Genomic DNA, 22,863 nt, shown 5'->3' with positions numbered 1-22,863 from the left:
TGAAGGGAATGTCATTAAATTAGCAAAGAATATTGATATAATGACAATAATGCAATTTATTTTAAAGAGGCTTCTTACGATATTTGTATAATTGTAAACCTGTCAGATACCCAACAGACAGTGATCACATGTAATCTGCTGTTGCCTTTCAATCACATCTGGTAGCGGCTGAAGATTGAAATAAAAAAAACATTTCTTTCTCCTTTTGAATAACTCTTTATTTCTCTATATACAATCAGTGAGAGCCACATGAACACGTCCCCTCAGGGAGCACCGAGACTCTGCAGGTCGATCGGCCGCCTCGCTTACTGAGCGTAATCAGAGCGCGACGGGCGGCAGAGCTGCGTGAACGACGACCTCTCCCTTCGTGGGGAAGGTCCGGTCGTTCTGTAAAGTTACGGAGCAGCTCGTTCCGCGTTCCCTCCGTCTACGCTCCTGCCACGTTGTGTTTGGTCGGGTCAGTACCACAGGTGGACAGGAGAGGAATGCAGTCTACTGGTGCTACAGACGACGACACGACACATCCTGCTACAACAACAGCTATAAGCCGCCACATCATCATCATCATCATCATCATCACACACGCGCGGTCCATGAAACAAAAACACGCAGGACTGAAATATGGAAACAGCTTAACCACACGTACAGATGTCGATGCACATAATCACAAAGAAGGAACAAGTCATTTCACCATGAGACGATCGGCATAATGCACAAATACACAAACACACACAGGAAACTATGCATGATCAGTTGTAACAGATTTACCCAGCCACCTCTTCTCTCTGTACCTTTTGTTTTTTTTAATCCCTAGAACATCCTCTAAACGGGTCTTTCACAAAGTTGTAGTTTTTTCCTAGGTTAAGACTGCCTTAACGTTTATTTGGCCAAACAATTGCACGGATGGCGTGATTGTTCAAAGTCGAATCTGGTTGAATGAACGCAGAAGAGGCAACATTTGGTCTCCAATAATACAAAAGTATTTCCTCTCTGGGGAGTTCATTTTCCCGATCAGCCTCTTCGTGTTAACTGACAACATCTCTGACTTATTAAAAAAAAAAAAACTAAAAACTACTGACTCTCATTAGCTGCTTTCAGACATGCACTGAAGTCCAGACATTTTATTGAATGTGTAGGTGAGAGCGCAAATACTGCTCCGCACATCTTATGGCACTTCTCCTGCCGGCCCCCCTTCTGACTGGGCCCACATGAGAAGACAGCGGGAAAATATCCATAGGCAGCGAGCGAATGAGCGCTCGACACAGACTCCGCCCCCCCCCCCCGGCGCCTGACTGTTCCGGAAATTTCCCTCGCACGATCTCCTGCTGCGTTCTTCATATGCGATCGCCAAACTTTGAAAGAAGTGACTGGAACCCAATTTTCCAGAGTTCATGTGCGAAAACATCTATTGTCAGTAAGGTGTCTACGACAGTGTGACCATCTGTAATCAGCGAGGGTAGTGGTGGGGTAGTATTCAATAAGTCTCTCCTCATCAGCAGGATGTGAAATAAAAAAAAAATAAAATAAATATCAGTAAATCACTTTAGAGTTTTAACAGATTTTGCATTAATGGAATCACTATAACTATACACAATTTCAAGTCATGCTCTTAAACCAAGTAAGACAAAGCGTACCATGAAAAAAAAAAACAGAGTTTCTCTAGAGAGGAAGAATTATTTGACCTTGAACGTGGGGTACTCGCAATTAATTCATAAAGAGAACCACTACATTTGAACCTGGTTTAGTATGTAACAGAATAGAAATGTAATAGTGGGTATCACAGTTTCACAGAATGCAGGAACTACTAACAATCACAGAACAGGGACAAAGTCTTTTATCAAATAGTAGTCAGCTTCCTCCTCCCGACTCTCGCGCCTGGCACAAACACATTCATCTTTGTGGTTTCAGTGATAGGACTGTAATGGCACTACACACGCAGATCGTGGCCATGCAGAAACATTTAGGCAATACAGACATCTCCAGATGAATCTAAAGCTAAAGGTAGTGTTTATTCAAGACTCGGGCCCGGGCTCCAGGGCTCACAGGTTCACGCCTCCTCGTGCTCCTCGGCCCTCTTTTGTCTTTGTCCCCCGGGGCTGTGCGGAGCAGCGAGGGGCGGATTAAGGCCATGTGCATCCCGACTCTTCAGCTCTGTCCCGTCGGCTTCTGAGGGCAACTCTGAGGTACCTGATAAGTCAGATCCTCGGTGACCTGTCCGGTGGCGTTCTTCGGCGTGTCGTACGCCGACCTCCCCGACTGGCCACTGTCTGTCCGCCCGAGGAGGGAGGTCGCCCCGGCACCCATGAAGCCGCACACAGCGGCGGGCTGGTTCAAAGAGGGGCCCCCCGAAGGGTGGCAGCCCATATCGACCACGATAGGTGTGGCGTATTCAGATCCCGACGCTGGCAGGGGCTCTGCGTAGGCGTGGTATACGTCCGGTGACATGGGGGCGTCGTACAGGTCGGGATCCGAGTATCCCGGGTCAGGCCCCTCGTCTGGTTTAAAAGTCGAACGTGCGCCCAGTGTTGTAACGCCACTCACCAGCGGCTGGGCATATTCTGAAAAGACAGTATGAAATAGTACATTAATAGCCAGGGATATATTAATTCTGATGTGAAGTAAAGCCAATGAGGAAGTGCCTGAAACCCTGTATTCTCTTAAATGACCAGCAGAGGCTCCACTGGTTGCAAAGAAAACGACTCAACTTCTCAATCGCTAGTTTCCAGTCTTCTTCAATGGAGCACGGCGTTCATTTAGTAAACGATGGTCCCATTTAAAATAGAATATACCATAGAGTGTGATTGACAGCTAGTACAGACCCATGGGTGCATGTTGCAGGACCCACCCCCACTACTCTAAATCAGGTTATTTCTGGTTTCAAAAAACCAAGATGGCGCTGGCCAAAATCAAACTCGCGGCTTTAAAACAGCAGTTTACCAACGAATGGGTGACGTCAGGGTGGGTTGCTCAAAGATACACACACAATGTGTTTTTGTAAGAAATACTAAACGTAAACTAGTTCTTTGTTTAGTGAGAGAACTCCACTGTGCATCTTTAAATCATCTAATGTCTTGGTCAATGAAGCTAGTGTTTACCTCAAAGACTAAACCATTTCTAACAAGAACAGTTGCGGGACATTTCCTCATTTCCACGCTGTTCTGTATACAACAGTCGATGGTGTTTAATAATGTCCTTTCAAGGAACTGATGCCGAGGAGGTTTCGCAACATTCAAACATTAAAGTTGTGCAATGTTTTACGAGGAATGCAACGGAATGAACTTGTTGCATTTCAATGACCGGCACTGAATGTGAATAAAACTGTTGGGACACTGCTTCAATGGCTTCTCGAAAAACCCTGCGCAGACACACAACGAAAACATCCCTTCAAACACAAAGTGTGACGTACAGTATATATATTGTCAGTGTTTACCTGCAGGTTCCGCATGAAGCCTTGGCACAGCCCCTCTTCCCGTTAGCCGGCCCACCTCGCTGCTGCTGTACCGAACTGAATCGTCCGTCTCCACCATTTTGGATGGCAGCAGCTGCTTCATGCTCTTCCACCAGTCTGCAGCAGGAGCACAGTGACATGCACAGAGTGAACACTCGCGAAAATACACGTGCGGCACTGAAGAGCCTGTGATGCAGACCGATGACATACCTGTACGGTCCCAGTGAGGAAGATCATACGTTCCTTCAGAGCTCTTTTTCCTGTCAACGGGGGGGGGGGGATTAAGTAATCAAGGCAAAAACAATCATTTTTACAACATGATAGTGTTAAGAATATATTGACCTGTTCCTCCAGTGCCAGGCACAAACCCCGGTCAGGACGAGAGCGGTCAGAACCATGACCGACACCGGAACCAGAACTGCTGCGAGCGCCTTGTCTGAGAGCAAAGACACCACGATCAACATCACATGATAACTGCCCGTATTAGGGATCAAAGAAGCCAATTTTTTTTTCTTCTGACGCACCTTTGCTGGTGTGGGGAGGCATAGTGGTGTTTCTTATGTCCGGGGTGCGTGTGGTCTGGCCAAGGCGAGGGGGGCGCCTTGTGCCGGCAGGCGGCGGAGAATGATGAGACGGCAGCAACATCCTCGGGTCCGGCTTCGGCTCAGTCCACCGCCTCGCTGTCCAAAAGGAAGTAGGAAAAAACGTTTAACATTTAACTCTCCTATTATTATTATATTCTTTTATCTTCTCCTCGACAAGCTCGTTTTCACCTGCAGGACAGCCGACCAGCTCCACCTTCAGCGCGATCCTCTGGTGCCATCCGCTGGGATTTATCCTCACGAACCGGGCCTCGATTGGAGGAATGAAGTTGTTCCTCACCTCGTGTAGGTAGTTGATATTCCCTTGGAAAATCTGCCATGAAATTGGAAACACACCGTCTTCAGTTGAGCCGGGGATTAAAACCCAAATGTTCAAACTAGTTGGAAGGGAAATAAAAAGTGTATCGGAGCATTTCTTGTTTCAAGACTGCGAACAAATGCACTATAAGCCATAAGCTGATTATTTTTCAACTTGGCGAGCTCATAACTACTCTCCTCCACACACACAATAGGAGGCTGTGAGAATCCCAGCAGCGAGTGGCTTGTAGACAGCCGCTCCAGCCCAACAACCCGGCCACCAGATCCATATCCATTCATTATTAATGCCCAAGCGCCTTGACTTGTCTACCACAGCACTTAACTCAAACCACTGGCTGTTCTCATTTCCTGCCACAAACATCTCTTAGTCAACAGCAGTTGCTATGGAAACCAATCCGAGTGGGGGCCCCTGCAGCCGTTTACAGTGACATTTTTGTCCATTTGCACTAATTTAAAAGGCCAATGACGTAATTGTTGAGCCAGCGGGCGGTATATTGATTTTGTGATTGTATTACCTTGTCTTGTGTGGAGTTCGCTTCCCTGTAGATGTACCACTGCTGGGCATCGTTACTGTAGAGGACCCGGTACGATGAGACATAGAACTGATACTCTCTCAGGGTGGAGCCTGTGGTGGTGATGCCTGGTTGGACAGACGGCAGAAACAAAGAGATGACGTGCAGCTGCTGACTCCACTGTGTCTGATATTTACCTCCACCAAGGAGGTTATGGTTTCACTGCTGTTTGTTTGTTTGTCAGAGGGAATACACAGAAACTACAGAGTTGATTTCCGGGAAATGTTGTGGAGTTGTAACTGTGGTTCCAGGATCCCCCCCCCCCCCCCCACTTTCTTTTACATGGCGAGATGGACCGTTAGCCTCGGTGGAGGTTTGCTAGTACTCCCCATTTTCTGTATAGTGCACTGCATTTAGTGTCAACCCCTTTATTTGAAGGAAATTACTTTCATACAAGACATCCTCAATAACACATTTGAAAAATGTTTCATCAGGGAATCGCAACATGTTGTGACATCCATCTTGTGCTGCCATTTTGTCCAGGTCTAGGAGTCAGGTAAAAAAAAGATATTTTTTATGAGACATCCTGAATTTTTAATTTAATAAATTGATGCCCTGTGTAGAGTCCCCAAAAAATATATCACAAAATGGAACAAAAACGTAGCGTCCATACTTTCTGCTGACAATCCCACAGTGTAATGTGTCATATTACACACAAGAGAAAATTGCCACTGTGCGATGAAATGACCAGTAAGTGTCCAAAATCTCAATTTACTGCTTCCTGTTAAGTAAACGAGAGAAGATTAGGGGAACGGCAAAGTCGGGAGGATTTTTCCTCTGGAGACTATGAATGTTTGTACAAAAAATTCACAGCAACCCATCTGTTAGTTGTTGAGACATTTCAGTCTGGACCAAAGTGGTGGATCAACTGACACAGAGCAGTTCTACAGCCGTGGGCTAAAAACATTCAACACAGATCCTCTCTTTTCTCCAACTTCTCAATCAAACCGAATTTTTCTTTTACCAATACTAAAAATTGACGAGTGTGATAAGACCTGAGGGAAACTTATCCTAGACAACTTTATTCCTGGTCGAAGTGTGGAATAATATCAGTTAGGGTGTATGTATTTTTTTGTATTTTCGCATTATTATGTATAATTATGAAGGTATATTTGTGATCGCGCGCGTGTAGTAATGTACCTGTGATCCTCTTCTCCCTCTTGAAGTCAACCTGCAGCCACTGCTGCTGGTCGCTCTGAGCTGGCACCCAGGGCGGCCCCGCCTTTTTAAGGCGCGCCCCTGACGGCGCCCACTCACGGTGCCGACCAAAGTTCCACTCCCACGCAGACGACGCAGAGAGCTGAGTGTCTGCAACGCCACCCGACTCCAATCCCAGCGTCCCGTAGCAGCCTGCGAACACAGCGGCCATGAACGCGATAGTGAAACAGTATAAACTGGATGTCGGATCCCTGCTCATGGCCAAGACGCGGAAGTCAGGGTGTGAACATTTTACAGGACTCCAGTACAGTTATTATTCTTCATAACGGCGCTTTATGGAAAAACTCACCATTGGTCCTGAATGTGAAGAGGCTGTTTGACAAAGTTCCTCTGGGGAGAGAAGTGTAGGATTAGAGGATCAGAGGTCGAAACGTTTTTCAACAGAGCCTGGGAGGTTTAAGTTAGTCGTACGCACGCTTGAGCAAATCGCACATGCAAATTAGTACAAGTTACAAACCGTGCAGGCGGTTTATTATTTATTGTTGATCAAAGAAAAAACAATATTTTGACTCCCTCAAAGTTTTTGTGTGTTGTTAATCTTTGCAACGTAACGCAATTTGACCCGTTTTGTGTTGTTTGATGAAGAATCAGATTCACATTCTGCTATTTTTTTTCCGGCAACATACAAGGTCCATATGGTTCAATACTTTATACGGTTGTAGCTTGAAGTTCTTACCCAGTGGAAGTGACGTTGTTGGCCAGTGTGCCCTCGTAATGAGGGATGCCTTTGCTGCTGACCACACTGATCCTCCCTCCCACCGCGTTGGACACCACACCCGCATGGACGGCTGCCACACACAGAGGAGAGGACTGCAGAACGAAAAGCAGAGGAACCCCAGATCACACAGAGTTCATATTAAAATATGAACAACAATATCAGAAGTGACAGAAGAACTGCAGTCCGGAAAGGCCAAAATAGGTTTCAGGTTTTAAACGGCGCGAATAGCATCGTTTTTCCACCAGAGAGCACTGATCAATCTATTTTTTTAAATCTGTAAAACTCCCCATTCAGTATCTATGAAATGAATTCATGAACAGTTTCTAAATTACTTTTCCGAGTGGACTTTAAAAGATATATTGATATTGCGTACAAATCGCCCACCTCTACCTTTTCTGAAGAGTACTACTTTAGATTTTGAGACCTTATTTGGTTAAAAATATTTATTACAATCCAAACCGAAAGTTCTAGGGTTTTCCTGAAAGATTTGTCTCCCATCGCTTACACATTGGGAGCATATTGGGAAGGGATCTCTGAACGGTAACTATGAGCTGGAGGCATGATGACTGCCCCCGGACACTGGTTCACTGCTTGTCTGGACAACTGACTGTTGCCCAAAGCTGACTGAATCTGTCCTCGAGTGAAATGGTACTGTGCCATGAACGGGCCGCACTCGTCGGCTCTTAACCTTCAGACTGAGGCCAGATAAAGGCCGGTGAGTCAGCATGAAGTCACTTCTCTGCAGAGAGAAAACAGCGAGTGGCAACGGTAATGATTCACTGCCGGCTGCATTCCTGTCCAAACCTGCTGCCACATCACGGGGGGAAAAAAGGGACAAAAAACCTGAATCCTTCCTCTCTGGCCACAAGCTCCTTCCCATGAACAGCTGCTCGAGTGAGGTGGAATTTTATTACTGGAAAAGGGCCACACTGGAATTTGCAGCCGCCAAGATTGTGGGAAAACTCCAGTGACCCAGAGGGTGACAAGCCAATGTACACATAATGTATTCACACACACGCACACGCGCACACGCAGCAGTCAAATGCTGCCACAAGCAATCAACACTTGTCCTGTGACTCTTAAACTTCCCCAGAAAACACACACACCACATCCTAAAGCGGGTCATACCAAACCACTAACACAAACACAAAGCCCTGCTCCAAACCGCCGCACCCTGCCTCCAACTGAGGAAACCACATTGACACACACACACACACACACACACACAAGACATATGATAAGTTGCATGAGGAAATATCAAACCAGCATATGGATCACAGTAAATTTAGAGAGCGAGAAAGCGAGCTGCAGAGTCTGGTGTGGGTGGGGCAGCTGATCCCTGTGTGGTACACATTCAAGAATGCAGAACACTGTATCACAATAATAATACAGTCTAGTGACACACACACATACAAGCATTAATGAATCAAATGCCTACATACACAAAAAAAACCCAGCCATGTGTTGTGTAAACAAAGGTTCTCTCCACCATCACGCAGACTCACTCTCCAGCTTTTTGCCTCTAAAAATGTACACACACACACACACACACACACACACACACACACACACACACACACACACACACACACACACACACACACACACACACACACACACACACACACACACACACACACACACACACACACACACACACACACACACACACACACACACACACACACACACACAGAGAGCTCTGCGCCCTCTTCCAGCTGGACTGGATTAAAGGGGTTATTATTTTCAGCCAAACTATTATCTCACCTCCCTTTCACCCGCTGACCCTGCCCCTCCTCTGTTCCTGTGGGGCGCCTCACTCCCTGAAGCAGACCCCGAACACCCCTCCCTGTCCTCCCACCAGCCAGAAACACCCCCTCCCTCCCCTGCCTCCCTCCCTTCACAAAGAAACCTCAAGCTCTGAACATGAGGTCATCAGCCAGAGACTCTGCACCCATGACCTCACGCACAGCGGGGGTGCTGTGAGGTCATCAGCCCAGGACTTGCATACCATGGGGGGGGTTACACAAGACATGAAAAAGAAGGCCCTTACTGAATCAAACTGAAAGATATGTAAACTTAGAGCATTGCCATGGATGAGACAAATAATAAAGCAAAGGTTGTGAAAGTATGATTTAGCAAACAGTGATGATGTGTTGGTTTGGGGGGGGGGGGCGCGCGCAGCAGACCACTAGGCGCCATGACTCGCCCGGAAACATGATGCTGGAGATGAAAGAAAAGAAAACACCTGCAGTTCGTGTACATGTACATACTGTACACACTCACCTCTCTGTATCCGTTTGGTATAGTTCCAGAAATCTCCTGGGCAGATGTCAGGCAGCCGGCAGGGCAGTATTTACTAAAAAGAGATCGCACAGTGTAAATATCCGACAGCTTGACCGCTGCACAAATACCCGCGCAAAGCAAACTTTATTTACCTGAACTCCGCCTGGGGGAAATCAGCTCCCTTGTCCTGGCAGGTGATTAGATCTGAGAAGACAAACAAACAATGTCAGAACTGCTTTCTCTGCACTAACACTCTTTCTTCCTGTTTCTCTCTCAAGTACGATAACAACCGTCAGGAATGGCGATGAACTAACTTAAGGGGACATTTTCTAAATATCCAAAACAGTTAGAGCCGCAACAGTTAACCGATGAATCGTTTAGTAATCGATTACTAAATTGATCACTGTTAAAGTAGTTTTTATTAAGAAGAAAAAAAGTCAAAGTTATATGATTTCAGCTTCTTAAATGTGAATATTTTCTGGTCTCTTTGCTCCTCTATGACAGTCAACTGAATATTTTTGGTGTGTGGACAAAACAAAACATCATCTCGGGGTTTGGGGAAACACGATCGACATTTTTCACCATTTTATGACATTTTATGGACCAAAACAATCGACGGATTCATTCATTCAATAATTGCTATTGCAGCCCTTAAAACAGTCCAAATACATCCTGTTATATAGCAGAATTTTTTTTAGAGGAGGGAAGCAATGAATATGTTGGACAGTTTTGATCTGCGAAACGATTCGTTGATATTCAAAATTTCTCTCAATTAACCTATTGACTGAACAAGTGATGCTTTCAGACCCAAATATTTTCTAGACCTGGGACGACAAGGCGATTAATCAATTAGTATTACAGATACAAGCAACAATTTTTGATAAATCTTCAAACATTTCAGCCATTTGGTATGGAGGATCTGTGTGTTTCTGAACAGATTGTTCCAGTGAATTGTTAGTCGTCACAACTCCAGACACATCGAGGTCGTCCTGCATAACAATGTGCATAAATGCGTGTCAGGAACCCCTGATGACATGAGTGTGTCAGTGATGTGGCACGGCACATTGGTGCAACAGGATGGTGTGGGCTGCCGCTGGTGGTCACTCTCTGTGACTCATGACCACATTAAACCCACCATATATCTGGAAAACCAACCTGTGAGTCAAACTGACAAATACCCCCCCCCCCCGGCCAGCACGGCGACGGATTAACTCAGCTGTACCAACCGATCGCCCACCAGTTACATTACCATGAAGAAACTCTTGAATCGGCACTCTGGTGGAAAAAGGACACGGACTCACTGACTAACCCGTTCGCCGCCCGGTGTGATTCAGTCTCACCGAGGTGACCGCAGGGCAGGATTATTTTCCACGTGCACATTTCACCGCCTTCCTTCTTCGTGTGGCTTCAATTAACCGTTTATCTGAAGTCGCGGAAGTTTTTCCACCCAACGAAGCGCACGCTTCAAAAAACAGAAATCGCAGCAATTATCAACAACATCGTTACTAAAGAGACAATACGCCAATTTTTTTCTGCCGGGGGGGGGGGGGGGGGGGGGGGGGGGTTGGACTGCCACATGTACAGCTTGAGGTGGGTGTTCATTTTATATTGAATTACATCTATGCCATCAATTATTGACCTGTCATGTGCATTTTTTTAATCAAAGCTGATCTGACATAAACCCCTGGGTTATTTATGCGAATGTCCCCGGAGGTATTTTGCATGTGTGTTACTTGGCTGCAGAAGCAGCTGGTGAAAGTCTGCATTAAGTATGCGCATTAACAAATGAGTGCTAAAACCATTAATCAAAACATGAATCTGCCTTTTGTCTGGTTTATACGTTTGTAGATTAAAACCTCTTTGGATTCTGGTGTTGATCAGATGAAATCATCTTGCCCTCGGGGGAAATTATTATAATGGCCATCTTTTACCACTTTTGGACCATTTCGCTGATTAATCCGAAAAGAAAAAAAAATTGATGTTGGTCGTGTTTGAAAAAATGTTGCCTCCTCACATTCACTGTCCACTTTATTCCTTTTCTCCTAGAAAGTCCGGGATTATCACACACCTGGTGAGCCGGTTGGTGCATAACTTTAATCTGAATTATCTACCTATAATCTGACTATTTCACAGGTTGGCATGAAAGTTTGTGCAACAATTGATGGTCCAAGACAGTTGCTATATGACCAACACGGTAGAGAGATGAGTGTTAGCTCCAATTTCCATAATTCCTTAATTCAAGTTTCAACTTGGAAAATGATACCGGGTAAAAATCTGTCTCTCACACAGGGAGAACGAGCCTTCTGAAAATCCAAAGCTGCACAGCGACGGACCTACAGACGAAGCTGTTACTGATGCCCTTCAAAGTTAACACGAGGCGCACGTTTTTTTTCACACAAACAACAGCGATTACTTTCCATACATTCAGAGAGAGAAAACCCCCATTACACATCTGTGCACGAGTATTTCCAGGACCATCAAATTACCCACGCACCACCTCCGAGGCATCTTTTACACCCTGGACCAAAACCCGAAACGGAACCAGACTCGACACTGAGGTGACTTCAACAGGCTGGGAATCCACGAACGAAACAGCGGCAGACAGGCGAGTAGGCCGAGAGCTTGTTACCTGCGTGTTCAGTGGTGGAGTAGGACAGGTGGAATCCATGCCCAGTGTGATGGGTCCCACTCATGAACCGGACAGTGACCTGGTTGCCAGTGGACTCGTTCAGATTGACCCCCTTCAGACCCAAGCCGCAGTACTTCCCTGTTGACACGGGCGATAAAAGGGTCTGGTGAGTTACACATAAGCCCGTTTAGTTTAACGCACAGAACAGCAAACGTACCGATTTAGCAAATCATTGCATTGGATAATATAACGAATCTTTGTGTAGTGAAAAAATTGAAAACAAAACAAAAATAGTGCGGACTGCAACACAGTGTTGCGCCACACAACGTGATTTCCTGACAGGAAAAAAATTGTGGAACTAATATTACTGACTGTGACGGACAAGAGAAAGCATTTAAGACTTAAACAAAAAAAAGATTCGGTGGATTCTTTACGGCACTTTACAGGCTGCAGATACGACCGGAGAGTAGTTTGAAGTCCAGAGTCTTTAAAAAGGGCTCACTCGAGAAAATGGAAATGACCCACCCACATGTCCACATATTCTCAGAATGAAATGCGGTTACCATCCAATCACTTCCCAGAATATTTAACCAGGTTATTGCAGCACAAGTTGATATGTTCTCCGCTTGTCCTACACAACCTGATTTTATTAAGCAAGTATCGGAGATATTGATATACATCACGTTTAAAGAGATGACTGATGACACCGAATAAAATGTTTTTATTCGTTTTGTAAAAGTCCAGGTCTCACCGATCTCCCTCCTCTCGGGTCCAATGCCGTTGTAGAGGCTGAGGTAGTTGACCTGGCAGTCCCCGTTTTCTATGTCCAGCTGGGCGACGCGAAAGTGGATCCTGTTGCCGGGCGGGACGCTGATCTCCCACTCACACACCGTGTTGTTGGGGTATGTCCTGGGGTAACCCAGAGAGGACAGAGTCCCACTGCTGGGGCCGAGCACACTGGGACCACAGCCGTCACCTGCCGGGCAACACAAACACACGGGTTTCAGAAAAGAACTGGAGGCGGGATGAACAAACCTTTTTAAAATGCACATCGTGGCCTACCTGAGAGTTTACATGCATGCAGTATGTGCTTGTACGCGTTCATTTACAACTTTAAATTTAACATTGGTGACCTTAGTTTCATTTTGGACACGTTAAGAAATCTCGACTGGAGCTGCAAAGATCACCAGATTATCATCACCAGGTAATTCTATAATTTATTCATGATGACGTAATCTTTTTTGGACACAAATGCTGCATCTTCTCGTCCAATATGGGCTTGCTGCTTTTTATTTATTCATATTGTTGTTCAGCGAATATCTCTGGGTTTTGGACCGTTGCTCAAACAAAACAGGGCACTTGATGACGTCAGCTAGATTCGGGATTAATGGCTTCATTGGGAAAATGACCGCCGATCCATAAGGAATATAAACTGTTAGTTGCGGCCCCAATCAAACTTCACTTTTGTGTTTTAAGGCTTTATGTGTTTGGGTTTTTTGTGTAGGTTTATTTCAGCCAGTCCGAGCATCAGATGAGTGTTAATGTAGTTGTAGAATTGGCCTTTAAGTGTTGTGTCAGATATCTGTGGCTTCAGTCGTGGGGTTGACGGCGTGACTCCCGTCCACAATGTTGACGGTGTCCTTGAGCAAGACACTGAACCCCACGTCGTGTGCGAACGCGGAGTAAATCTGACGGAATCCGCTTCGCATAAAAGCATCTGCCAAATTAATGTTGTGCAATAATTCGGCAGAGTGGGCGAGCATTAGGCTGGCTTTGGGTTTTTATAGCCAATCAAATCTTTTGGCCGTGCAGCGCGGAAACATCAACTGAATCTGACCAAAACATTAAAACAAAAAATTTAAGAAGCGGGTTATCTGATTTTATTTGCTTCTAGCCGTTGAGGGGGCGCAAAATTAAAATTTAAAGACAATTTAACGACTCTTAAATTCAGCTTTTACGACAGAATTAGGACCTCAGAGTTTTTTTAAGAGGTTTCGATATTGTGTGTATGCTGAGCTCCAAGCTGTCAGGAGAGCAGAGACGTGTGTGTTTATGATTGTGTGTGTGCGTGCGTGTGTCTGTGTTGGTGCGTGTGTGCCTGTCGGTGTGTTTATGATTGTGTGTGTGTGTGTGTGCCTGTTGGTGTGTGTGTGTGTGTGTGTGTGCGCCTGTTGGTGTGTGTGTGTGAGTGTGTGTGTGTGTGTGTGTGTGTGTGTGTGTTTATGATTGTGTGTGTGTGTGTGCCTGTTGGTGTGTGTGTTGGTGTGTGTGTGCGTGTGTGTGTTGGTGTGTTAGTGTATGTGTGTGTGTGCGTGTTGGTGTGTGTGTGTGTGTGCGTGCGTTGGTGTGTGTGTGTGTGTGCGTGCGTTGGTGTGTGTGTGTGTGTGTGTGTGTATTGGTGTTGTGGGCCCATGGCTCGGAGATAACACTCAACAGTCACGCTTCACGGTGCTAAGTGGATGTTCTGTTGGCCCTGGAGTTATGTAAGAGCCCCCTCAGTGGACACTGTCCAGATGAACAGGACAAAAACAAAGGAGTGCCTCCCCCCCTCCTCCCCTCATCCCCCCTCCCTCAGTGGGACTCACACATGTTCCTGAACAACTGCCTGCTGCAGTTTCACACCTCACGCTCACCAACAACACAAGACACAGCACTTCATTTGAGTTGACTTCCACCCTGAGTCAAGTCAAATGAAGTGCTGTTTTTGTAATGTAGAGTTATGACAAACTGTGTCCACGTGTTTGCAGTCAGACCCCCCGCTTCCCCTACCCCCCATCCCGGCCACCTGAGGCTTCCGTCTGCCCCCCCCCCCCCCAATAAAAAACCTACAACATATTGGTGGTTCTCTTCTGTGGAACAACATTGTGTAAATCGCTGCATGGTAAGTGCACCGAGATCACACGACGACGGTTCCGGGCCACCTGTGACGACGACAAGGCCACAGGCTCCGTGGTCGCGCGCCACGGGCGACTGGAGAAGAGCCAGAGTCCGTTGGGAAAACCCGCGATTTAACGACGCGTCGCGTACCAGAGCACGCGAACGACGGGCAAACGCCGAGAGTTCACACCGTCCGCAGGTCGAGGAGAAGCTACGCGTCAATTCGGCGAAGGAGCCGAGTCGCGTACGGAGCGGCTAGCTCCTCTATTAATCAGCCGTTTCAGAACCGGTTCCCCTGGTTCAACTACACCCGGAAAGAGACGCCGTGACGGGCGGCGGCGGGCGGCGGGCGGCGTCCACCGTGACGGCCGCGTTCGGTAGCTTTACGTTACAATGGCAGTACAATGTGCATTCACAGCCTCCCCTCCACAAGCGAACACCTTCGAAGACCTTCCGCGTTTTGGGAGCAGCATGGCCGCGTGTTGTCCCGCGGTGGTCGCTCGCTCGCTCGCTCGGTGCCCCCCCCCCCCCCCCCTCGACCCCTACCCCCACCCGCCGGGTTTGTGTCAGTGCAGCGAAGCGAACCAACCTTGCTGCGCTCGACAGCTCTCCGCGGTGAGAACGAGGAGCATCGACAGGACGAGGGTCCGGGCCCCTGGCGGTCCCCTGCCCACCATTACCGCTCTGCCCATAGCAGCCTGCAGTCCGAATGCATACTGCTCGCGTCGGGACCGGCTGCACCGCCTTCAACCGAGGGACCGAGGAGGGGAGGAAATCCAGAAAGAAATGTATATCTTCAACTTCTCGAGGATGAGTTTCCTCCCCCCGATGATCTGCGTTTACTTCTCCCTTTACAGTCCAGTGGTTAGCGACACTCTCTCCGCGGAGGTAACTACAGCTCCCTACACACACACACATACAGTACACACACACACACACACAATCTGTGGAGCTACTTCCTCCAACCGAGGCTCCTCCTCCTGCTCCTCCTCCTCCTCCTCTTCCCGATCTGGATCTGGGAGACCCGAGTCCCCCAAGTGGTCTGAATGATCCCAGATTTACCAACCAAAAAAATATCTGGATCACTGACTGGGCAAAGGTGGCAAGTGCACCGGGGGCCCAGGATGCCCCCAAGATACCCCCAAGATACCCCCAAGATACCCCCATGATCATCCCATGATCCCCCCCTAAATGCCCCCAAGATACCCCCATGATCATCCCATGATCCCCCCCTAAATGCCCCCAAGATACCCCCATGATCATCCCATGACCACCCCATGATCCCCCCAGGATGCCCCCCAAAATACCCCAAGATACCCCCATGATCATCCCATGATCCCCCCTAAATGCTTCCAAGATGCCCCACAAGATGCCCAAAGTGCCCATAATTTTATTTTTTGTTGCCCTGGTTTTGTAGAGGGGCTTAAAATGTCTATTTTCTAATCAGAATCAGTATCAGTTTTATTGACAGGTATCTAACAGGTGACATACGAGGATTTTTTTGTTGTCTGTGTTATTAAGGTGCATGTAGCAGTCAACATATAGACACAGAATATGAAAAATGAATATAGAATAGAATAAAAGAAGATAAAATGAAATAAAATTCACACTGTTAACAATAAATTTACAATAAATATTGGGGTCACAGATGGTTAAATGTGAGTGTGGTGGATTATGTTAATATAACGTGTAATGTCCATGGGGAAGGAAGGGAGGTGTCGGTGAGGGTCTCGGGCCTTGTTGATGAGGATGACGGCAGAAGGGAAATGTTGCTTCATGACTGTACTCTGCCTACAAATGCAGTTTATTTTATTTCATGTTATTAACACAGATTAAGTCAGCTGGCCAACCCCAACAAAGTTCAGTTTGCTATCATACATATACAGCGTTGGACAAGTTCTTAAAAGTTGGTAATTAGTTAGAGTTACTAGTTACACCAAGTACCTGAGTTATTTTTAACAACGACTGAATTCTTTAAAAAGTAAGTTATTCAATTAGGAAGTTACTTTTAACGTCTTCCTCAATTCTCTTATTAATGCACACATAGCTTTATGATAATATTTTAGTGTTGCCGAGCCTACGGAACAGTGTGGGACAAGTACAACCGTCAATTCTTATCTGTCACTGTACCCATTATCACCCCGGTGAAGAAAGTAGAGGAAGAATCAAACATGACATGTCGAGACATGCCTGTGTGTGTTGTCGCCTCCAAATCAGAGCGCAATATCGGATGTATGACGGTGAGACTGCACATGACTACGTTGATTCTGGCTGATTAATGACCGTGTGCAGGGCACTCGTCATACTCATATTAGCTCTTCGGCCCTGGAACATTTCACAGCGGCCAATGCAGCGTGAAGATATCCACTTAATATTGTTCTTCGATACACCCTGACTTGGCGAAGAGCTTGGACGTAATGCAACTGCCAAGAGTAACCAATAGTAACACGTAGCAACAAACACAGTTTTTAGCCTGTAGCCTGTGAGTAATATGTCGAATGATTCAAAGGTTGTTGTTTTTTTTTGTCTGTTCTGGATGGATGGCCCAGTGTGTGTGTGTGTGTGTGTGTGTGTGTGTGTGTGTCGGTGTGTCGGTGTGTGTGTGTGTGAGAGACTGTGTTTCTACATATCTGTGTGCAGACTGTAGGCAGACGTCCATGAGGGTGTCTGAAGGTGTGATGTTTCATGAAGCAGCCAGGGAGTCACTGATGCTGACATCGTCCACTTTCTATATTCTCCCCCGTACTCACCCCTGCGCCTCCCTCTTTCACTTTGTATTTCTATGACACAATTGCACAAGGGGAATTTCCAATATCTTCAAAGTGGCCAGGCTTATCAAGATGGGACACTCAGTTGGGGCTCCATTGCCCTGAAAGTCCAACGTAGATATATGCAGCTTTGAAGTCTAATTCATCCCAGCAGAAGAAATTGTATTTCTAAATATCATTTTTAAGACACAAATTTTGGTGGTAGTGGCTTTTTTGTTGTTGTTGCTGCTGTTTGTGTTAACTGCAAAACTACTTTTTCCCCCCTTCAAATGTTGGTGTTTCTTGTTTTCTTATCTAAGAAGAATACATTCCTTTGACAGAATTTTAAAATACTGTTATTACACCAATTAGCAATATATTTCACATTCTATATGCTATATGGCCTACACAAGAGTAAATGCACACAGTGGCCACTGTCTTTTGCAATTCAATGCATCAGCTCTGCCATAAATCCAAACTCAGATTTTGCTGACATTTCTAGAGATGTGTACATTTATTTGATCTTAATTGATATATTGGTTTATCTATCTTTATAGCTGTGGTTATGGTTAAAGTATAGTTTACTGGTCTATATCATACTGAGACATGGTTCTTATTTTATTTTTTTTGGTCCTCCCTAAACGAGGGGGCAGGAAAAATTACATAAAAGTGGATTTTATGGGGGAAAAAAACCCTGTTTTTTTCGGATTGTATCGACTGTATTTAACCATGTTTAACAGACGGAGTCACAAATAGAAGCAGTTCCTTTTTTCTTCTGTGACATGTTCGAAATCATGTTTATTTGTAATTCTCAAAAGATTATTAAAATTCATCAAGTACCAAGGTGATGAAACCATGTCAATGTCATGTTTTTTGACCTGTACCATACCATATGTAAAGCTGGAAGTGTTGAACCAACTTTTAATATGACAATTTAGACAACTTCTTCATACATCTTGTATCATCTCTGTATCATCTTCATCATTTTATATATATTTATATATATAAAACTTGGGGGGAAATCTCAACTCTCAATGTTTCCCTTCCTTGTCTTTGTATCGATCGGACGTTGCCTTGAGACTTTGCAGTGAGTGATTTATTTTGCTGGAAGTGAAGGTCTTATGTCAAAGATCTACTATTGTAAACAAACAACATCCACACATGAATTATTTCTAATGCTCTTGTATCTTGGAGCTACTCTGGTGATTTTTGAGCAGGTTACTTTCATGAGAATGACAAAAAAAACTATTAAACTATTAAAAAATAATATTCTTAACCAGCTGTTATCATAAAGACAGGTAAACTGATACGGTGAGGACCCCTGCTGGAGAACTGCAGTGTGTGAGAAAGATGGACCAGACTCAACCACCACAGAAATGGGACTGGGCCCCTCGGTGGTCAGAGAGTATCATCGCAGGTTGGTAACAGCCGGCCAGTTGGACCTTTAATAACTTTGTTTCATATTGTGTGACCTGTGTGTGTTTGTGGGGGGTGTGGGGGGGGGGGGATTTGATAAGAGACAGTAAGTTGAGTGACAGTGGAACCTTTCGTTTCCTGTGTCAGATGATTACTTGGCACGGATGTTCGAGGGGGAAAAAAGAAAAGACAGTTAGTGAGAGATTAGTCGACACGGTCGTGTCTCTACCTGCAGCTCCAGGTGTGGACGACAACCAGCTCGGGAACGAAAGGAGGAACAGAAACAGTACAACCACACTTCCCTGCAAAAAAAAAATAATAAAAAAATTAAAAATCCTTACCAATGCCAGAGTTTAAAAATCTTCCTCCCAGTCTTTGAAGGACACAAGTCAGAGAGCAAAAATCACAAGGCTGCGACTGACATTGATCTGTTGTCGCTGTTGTGGGAAATTAATGGAATGACTTTGCAAACGTCCGAGGCCTCAGCGCGCAGCCGTTCTTGACCGGGCCGCTCGAGAAGGTCAACAGATGCAGGGGGGAACCTGATTGGTATTCTAACACACTCAGCTGTAGGAAGACTTCAAAGAATTCAACCAAGGTCCTGACAGTGACCACGGGGGTCAAGCGTTTCCACGGTGACTCCGACCGGAGGGTTGCTCTGAAGACGGGACTCCCGCTTGGTTACACTGGACCTTCATGTTGGTCGAATCCAAATGAGTGGCCTCAAGGCTGCACGGTGTGGACCTGCAACATTTTCCACACAGTAAAGTGATAGGAAACATGTATGGACTCTATGTATTAATTCAACGTGTTTGTGAGGCTGGAGGTGTTTTCCATCAATTGAAGAGTTACCGGTGAGCGGCTGTGGTTCTACCCGTGTGTTGGGTGACCCAGGGTGGCAAGGTCGTTTGCCACTGGCCCCCATCGTGAGGCCCAACGCGACGGGACATCCAGCCGCAACCACTTACCGGTAACTCTTTTATTAATTGAAAACACAAGACATACAATTAATTAAACTATGTGGGACTCTGCCCGGCTTCTGTCACACATGTTCTCCTTTGTCTCTCTCTGTCTCCTAGAAGCTTCTTCATAGGCGTTCTTTTTAAAAGTGACAGTGTTCCTGGGACTGAAATCGGTGCACTAATTAATTTCTCCACCAGGAGTCAGTATAGGGTTCAGACAAGTGCAAATTAACCAGCATGTAGATCATCATTTGCCCTCTCCTTGCTTGAACAGCATCTCGTTTAGCTTGCAGCTGTCTCACCAGAGATGTGTTTCAAAAACATGTGCACGATAACCACCAGTCCCGAGTGAGAGTCTGGATATCTGGATTTAGACGAATACAAGAAGACAGTCGTCTCTTATGAGTTACCTGTCACATGCATCAGTCTGGTAACGTCCTCGAGGTGAAGCATCCTGCAGATGTATATATTTGTGTCATTGTGTCAAGTTAATTCTAAGAGATTGGTTAACGGGTCGACGTCGTAGACAGAGATGTTGCCTGGTTTGATTTTTAGGAAAAATGTTGCAGGTTGTGTGTGTTTTGAATTTGTGTGATTTGGGCGGAGGGTAGTTGTGTGTGTTTGTGATTGATTTTTGAGTTATTCCTCACAGGAAATGGATCTGACTTAAATATTAACTATACTGTAATAAATATGCATGTGTGTATGGAGAGATTTTCTGTCCTGTGGTAGTCAATGTTATGTCCTTGGAAGTCATCAGAATCAGAAATACTTTATTGATCCATGGGAGAAATTGGGTTTTGTAACATCTGCTCCAGCCAAGAATAGAAATATATATATAGGCCTAAATATGTGTGTGTGTGTGTGTGTGTGTGTGTGTGTGTGTGTGTGTTTTTCTACAGTGTGAGTTCTTCCAGATCCGATTGTTATTTTGATCAGAAGTTACCACAATATGCACATTTGATTATTTCCCCCTCTTGGATTTATGAGCAACTTAATCATCATACAACAGGAGCTCTGTGTGCGCGTGCGTGCGTGCGTGCGTGCGTGCTTGCGTGTGTGTGTGTCTGTGACAGAGAGTGACTCAAAGTTTTTCTTTCCACGCATGTGCACCTTTGTTTGTGTGTACGTGTCCGAGTGTATACGCGAGCGCTTGTGAGTAATGTGTCGTCCTCCATCCATCACCATAAATGTTGGGCAGGGGAACATTGTCTGAGGGTCTGTGGTTGTCTGTGGTTCTACAAGTGTGGAAGGAAGTGCGGTTTCTCTTGCTGCCGGTTTTCTCTTCCGTCAAATAAACACTTGTGACTTGATGATGCAGTTTCAGCATCCTTCCCGTTGACTAGTGGGAGATCATGGCTGGTGGTCCGCTGCTGTGGAACCATTAACCGGAGTGTCTGTTCACACCACGGCGCCCGTCGGTGGGACAGTCGACACGCAACACGTACATGTGTCAGCTTCCAACCCACCTCCTCACACAAACGGACTTTAGTTCATGGAAGACGGACCCTCGGCGGCAATCAGACCCACCGGTGCCCAGATTGTTGTCTTTTAACCTGGAGGATCTGCTGTAGTTTTCTAAATAATCAGAAAGCCACAGTTCCCTCTTAAACCCAGGGGTGAATGTAAATGATGGGTGTCATTATGCCTCGACGAGGATCCCATCCTGACTGGGATTACACATTAATAACTGGACAAGGAGCTCATTCAACATTATGTGCTTACACAAATACATGCACACAAAAAAGCAACTGTATGCCCACCCTCCATCCCAAAATGCAGACAATGAGTAAGGCAGGTTGTGCCGAAAAAAGCATTTTTAATCTTGGCGACAGGGTTACAGTCTTTGGTCAATTCGGATTCAACTACATTCAGGTTTTGTGTGGATCATAAAATCATGAACCAAAGGAGGTGGTTATCAGGTCATACTGTACATTTAGATGGGAGGATTTTGTGGTTGAATTGCTTCAGCGAGACCTTAACACGACAATCTGATGTTTTCAGATTCCAGTCTGTAGCTGAGTTGTTTGTACCTCTGTGTCAGTTCACAATTACAGTAAAACACACTCTCTATGTTTAGATTCATGAGACTTCAGTTCAATCAAAGACTGTCAGATCCATTAATAGAATCACTGAATTGGCCAGGCATCTTTTTTCCCTTTTTGAATTAGCTTTAGTGATTATATAATCATTTTTACTAGACTATGTTTAATTGCCATTTTGACATAATTCAGTTATCTCCATCCCCCCTGCATCTATTCCAGGCTCCAGTTGGACTTATTCACATCACACATCTTGTATAAGTTTAACCTGCACATGTTTATTTATATGATAAGTTTATGCTGCATCACAATTTACTTTCAGTAAATGTTCTTAAACAAGAAAATAAAATTGGATGTGGAAGATAAAGGTGAGGAGAGATCTCTAGATCATCTTCCATAAACTTTACAGGCCAAACACATGCAAGTGGAGTGGTGACGTTCACAAAACGCACTGGTGGTCAGGATCACATGACAATGGCCTTTCTCCTACTAATCTAAATGAAATCAGATGAAGCATGTGTTGAAAGATGCAGCCCCTGTGGATCTGCACTGGTTTTAAAGATTAAAACAATCTGCGTTCACATTATCATCCAGTATCGAGAACGTTGTCGATGTTTCAGCGCCTCTGCTCTGTCCATTCGTCTCTCTCTCTTCCTCACTCATAGCTTCGAAAACTAACAGACAATCTTTTTCTTTCTGTCTAGAAAAGCGTTTTTGCAGGATCCAGCCTTGGTGTCTCTTGGACCTGGGCCGCGCGGACAGGGTATCTCCGACCGCACAGGATCCCTTCTTGGCCCGTCTGGACACATTCCTGGTCCAGGTGCTGTGTATTTTCTTTTTCATTCTGCACGAGCACGTCATGTAAACTTTTCCAGGCCAAATTCATTTATTATTCAAACATACAATAAAGGGTTTCATCTCTCTGGCAGACAGCGCGAGACTAACCCTTTTTACAGCTAAGGGGGAAAATGAATCCCCTGACTCAAAAAAGAATGTAAAAGTTTTTTCCAGTTACAAAGGAAGAAGGA

General features: G+C 45.5%; 1 protein-coding gene and 1 long non-coding RNA gene across 2 annotated transcripts; one reads left to right on the top strand and one right to left on the bottom strand.

Annotated features, from left to right (window-relative positions):
• Window positions 1-192: 192 nt before the first annotated feature.
• dcbld2 (discoidin, CUB and LCCL domain containing 2) lies at window positions 193-15,607 on the bottom strand. Its single transcript, XM_035651336.2, has 15 exons — window positions 15,258-15,607; window positions 12,543-12,767; window positions 11,792-11,929; window positions 9,315-9,366; window positions 9,163-9,235; window positions 6,835-6,968; window positions 6,448-6,488; window positions 6,081-6,290; window positions 4,884-5,008; window positions 4,222-4,363; window positions 3,973-4,128; window positions 3,791-3,884; window positions 3,659-3,708; window positions 3,431-3,565; window positions 193-2,558 (listed from the first exon to the last, which is right to left on the bottom strand). Exons 1-15 carry the CDS (start codon window positions 15,358-15,360, stop codon window positions 2,146-2,148), a joined length of 2,091 nt encoding a protein of 696 aa, XP_035507229.2. The 5' UTR covers window positions 15,361-15,607; the 3' UTR covers window positions 193-2,145.
• Window positions 15,421-22,656, top strand: LOC118320494. Its single transcript, XR_004796332.2, has 3 exons — window positions 15,421-15,556; window positions 18,710-18,832; window positions 22,540-22,656. It is a non-coding gene; the product is annotated as an uncharacterized LOC118320494 (long non-coding RNA).
• The last annotated feature ends 207 nt before the right edge of the window (window positions 22,657-22,863 follow it).

The sequence above is a fragment of the Scophthalmus maximus genome, chromosome 14 (genome assembly GCF_022379125.1).
Source record: "Scophthalmus maximus strain ysfricsl-2021 chromosome 14, ASM2237912v1, whole genome shotgun sequence".
Taxonomy (NCBI): domain Eukaryota; kingdom Metazoa; phylum Chordata; class Actinopteri; order Pleuronectiformes; family Scophthalmidae; genus Scophthalmus; species Scophthalmus maximus.
The sequence above is the reverse complement of the archived record's forward strand: the minus strand, read 5'-3'. Positions and strand labels throughout refer to the sequence as shown.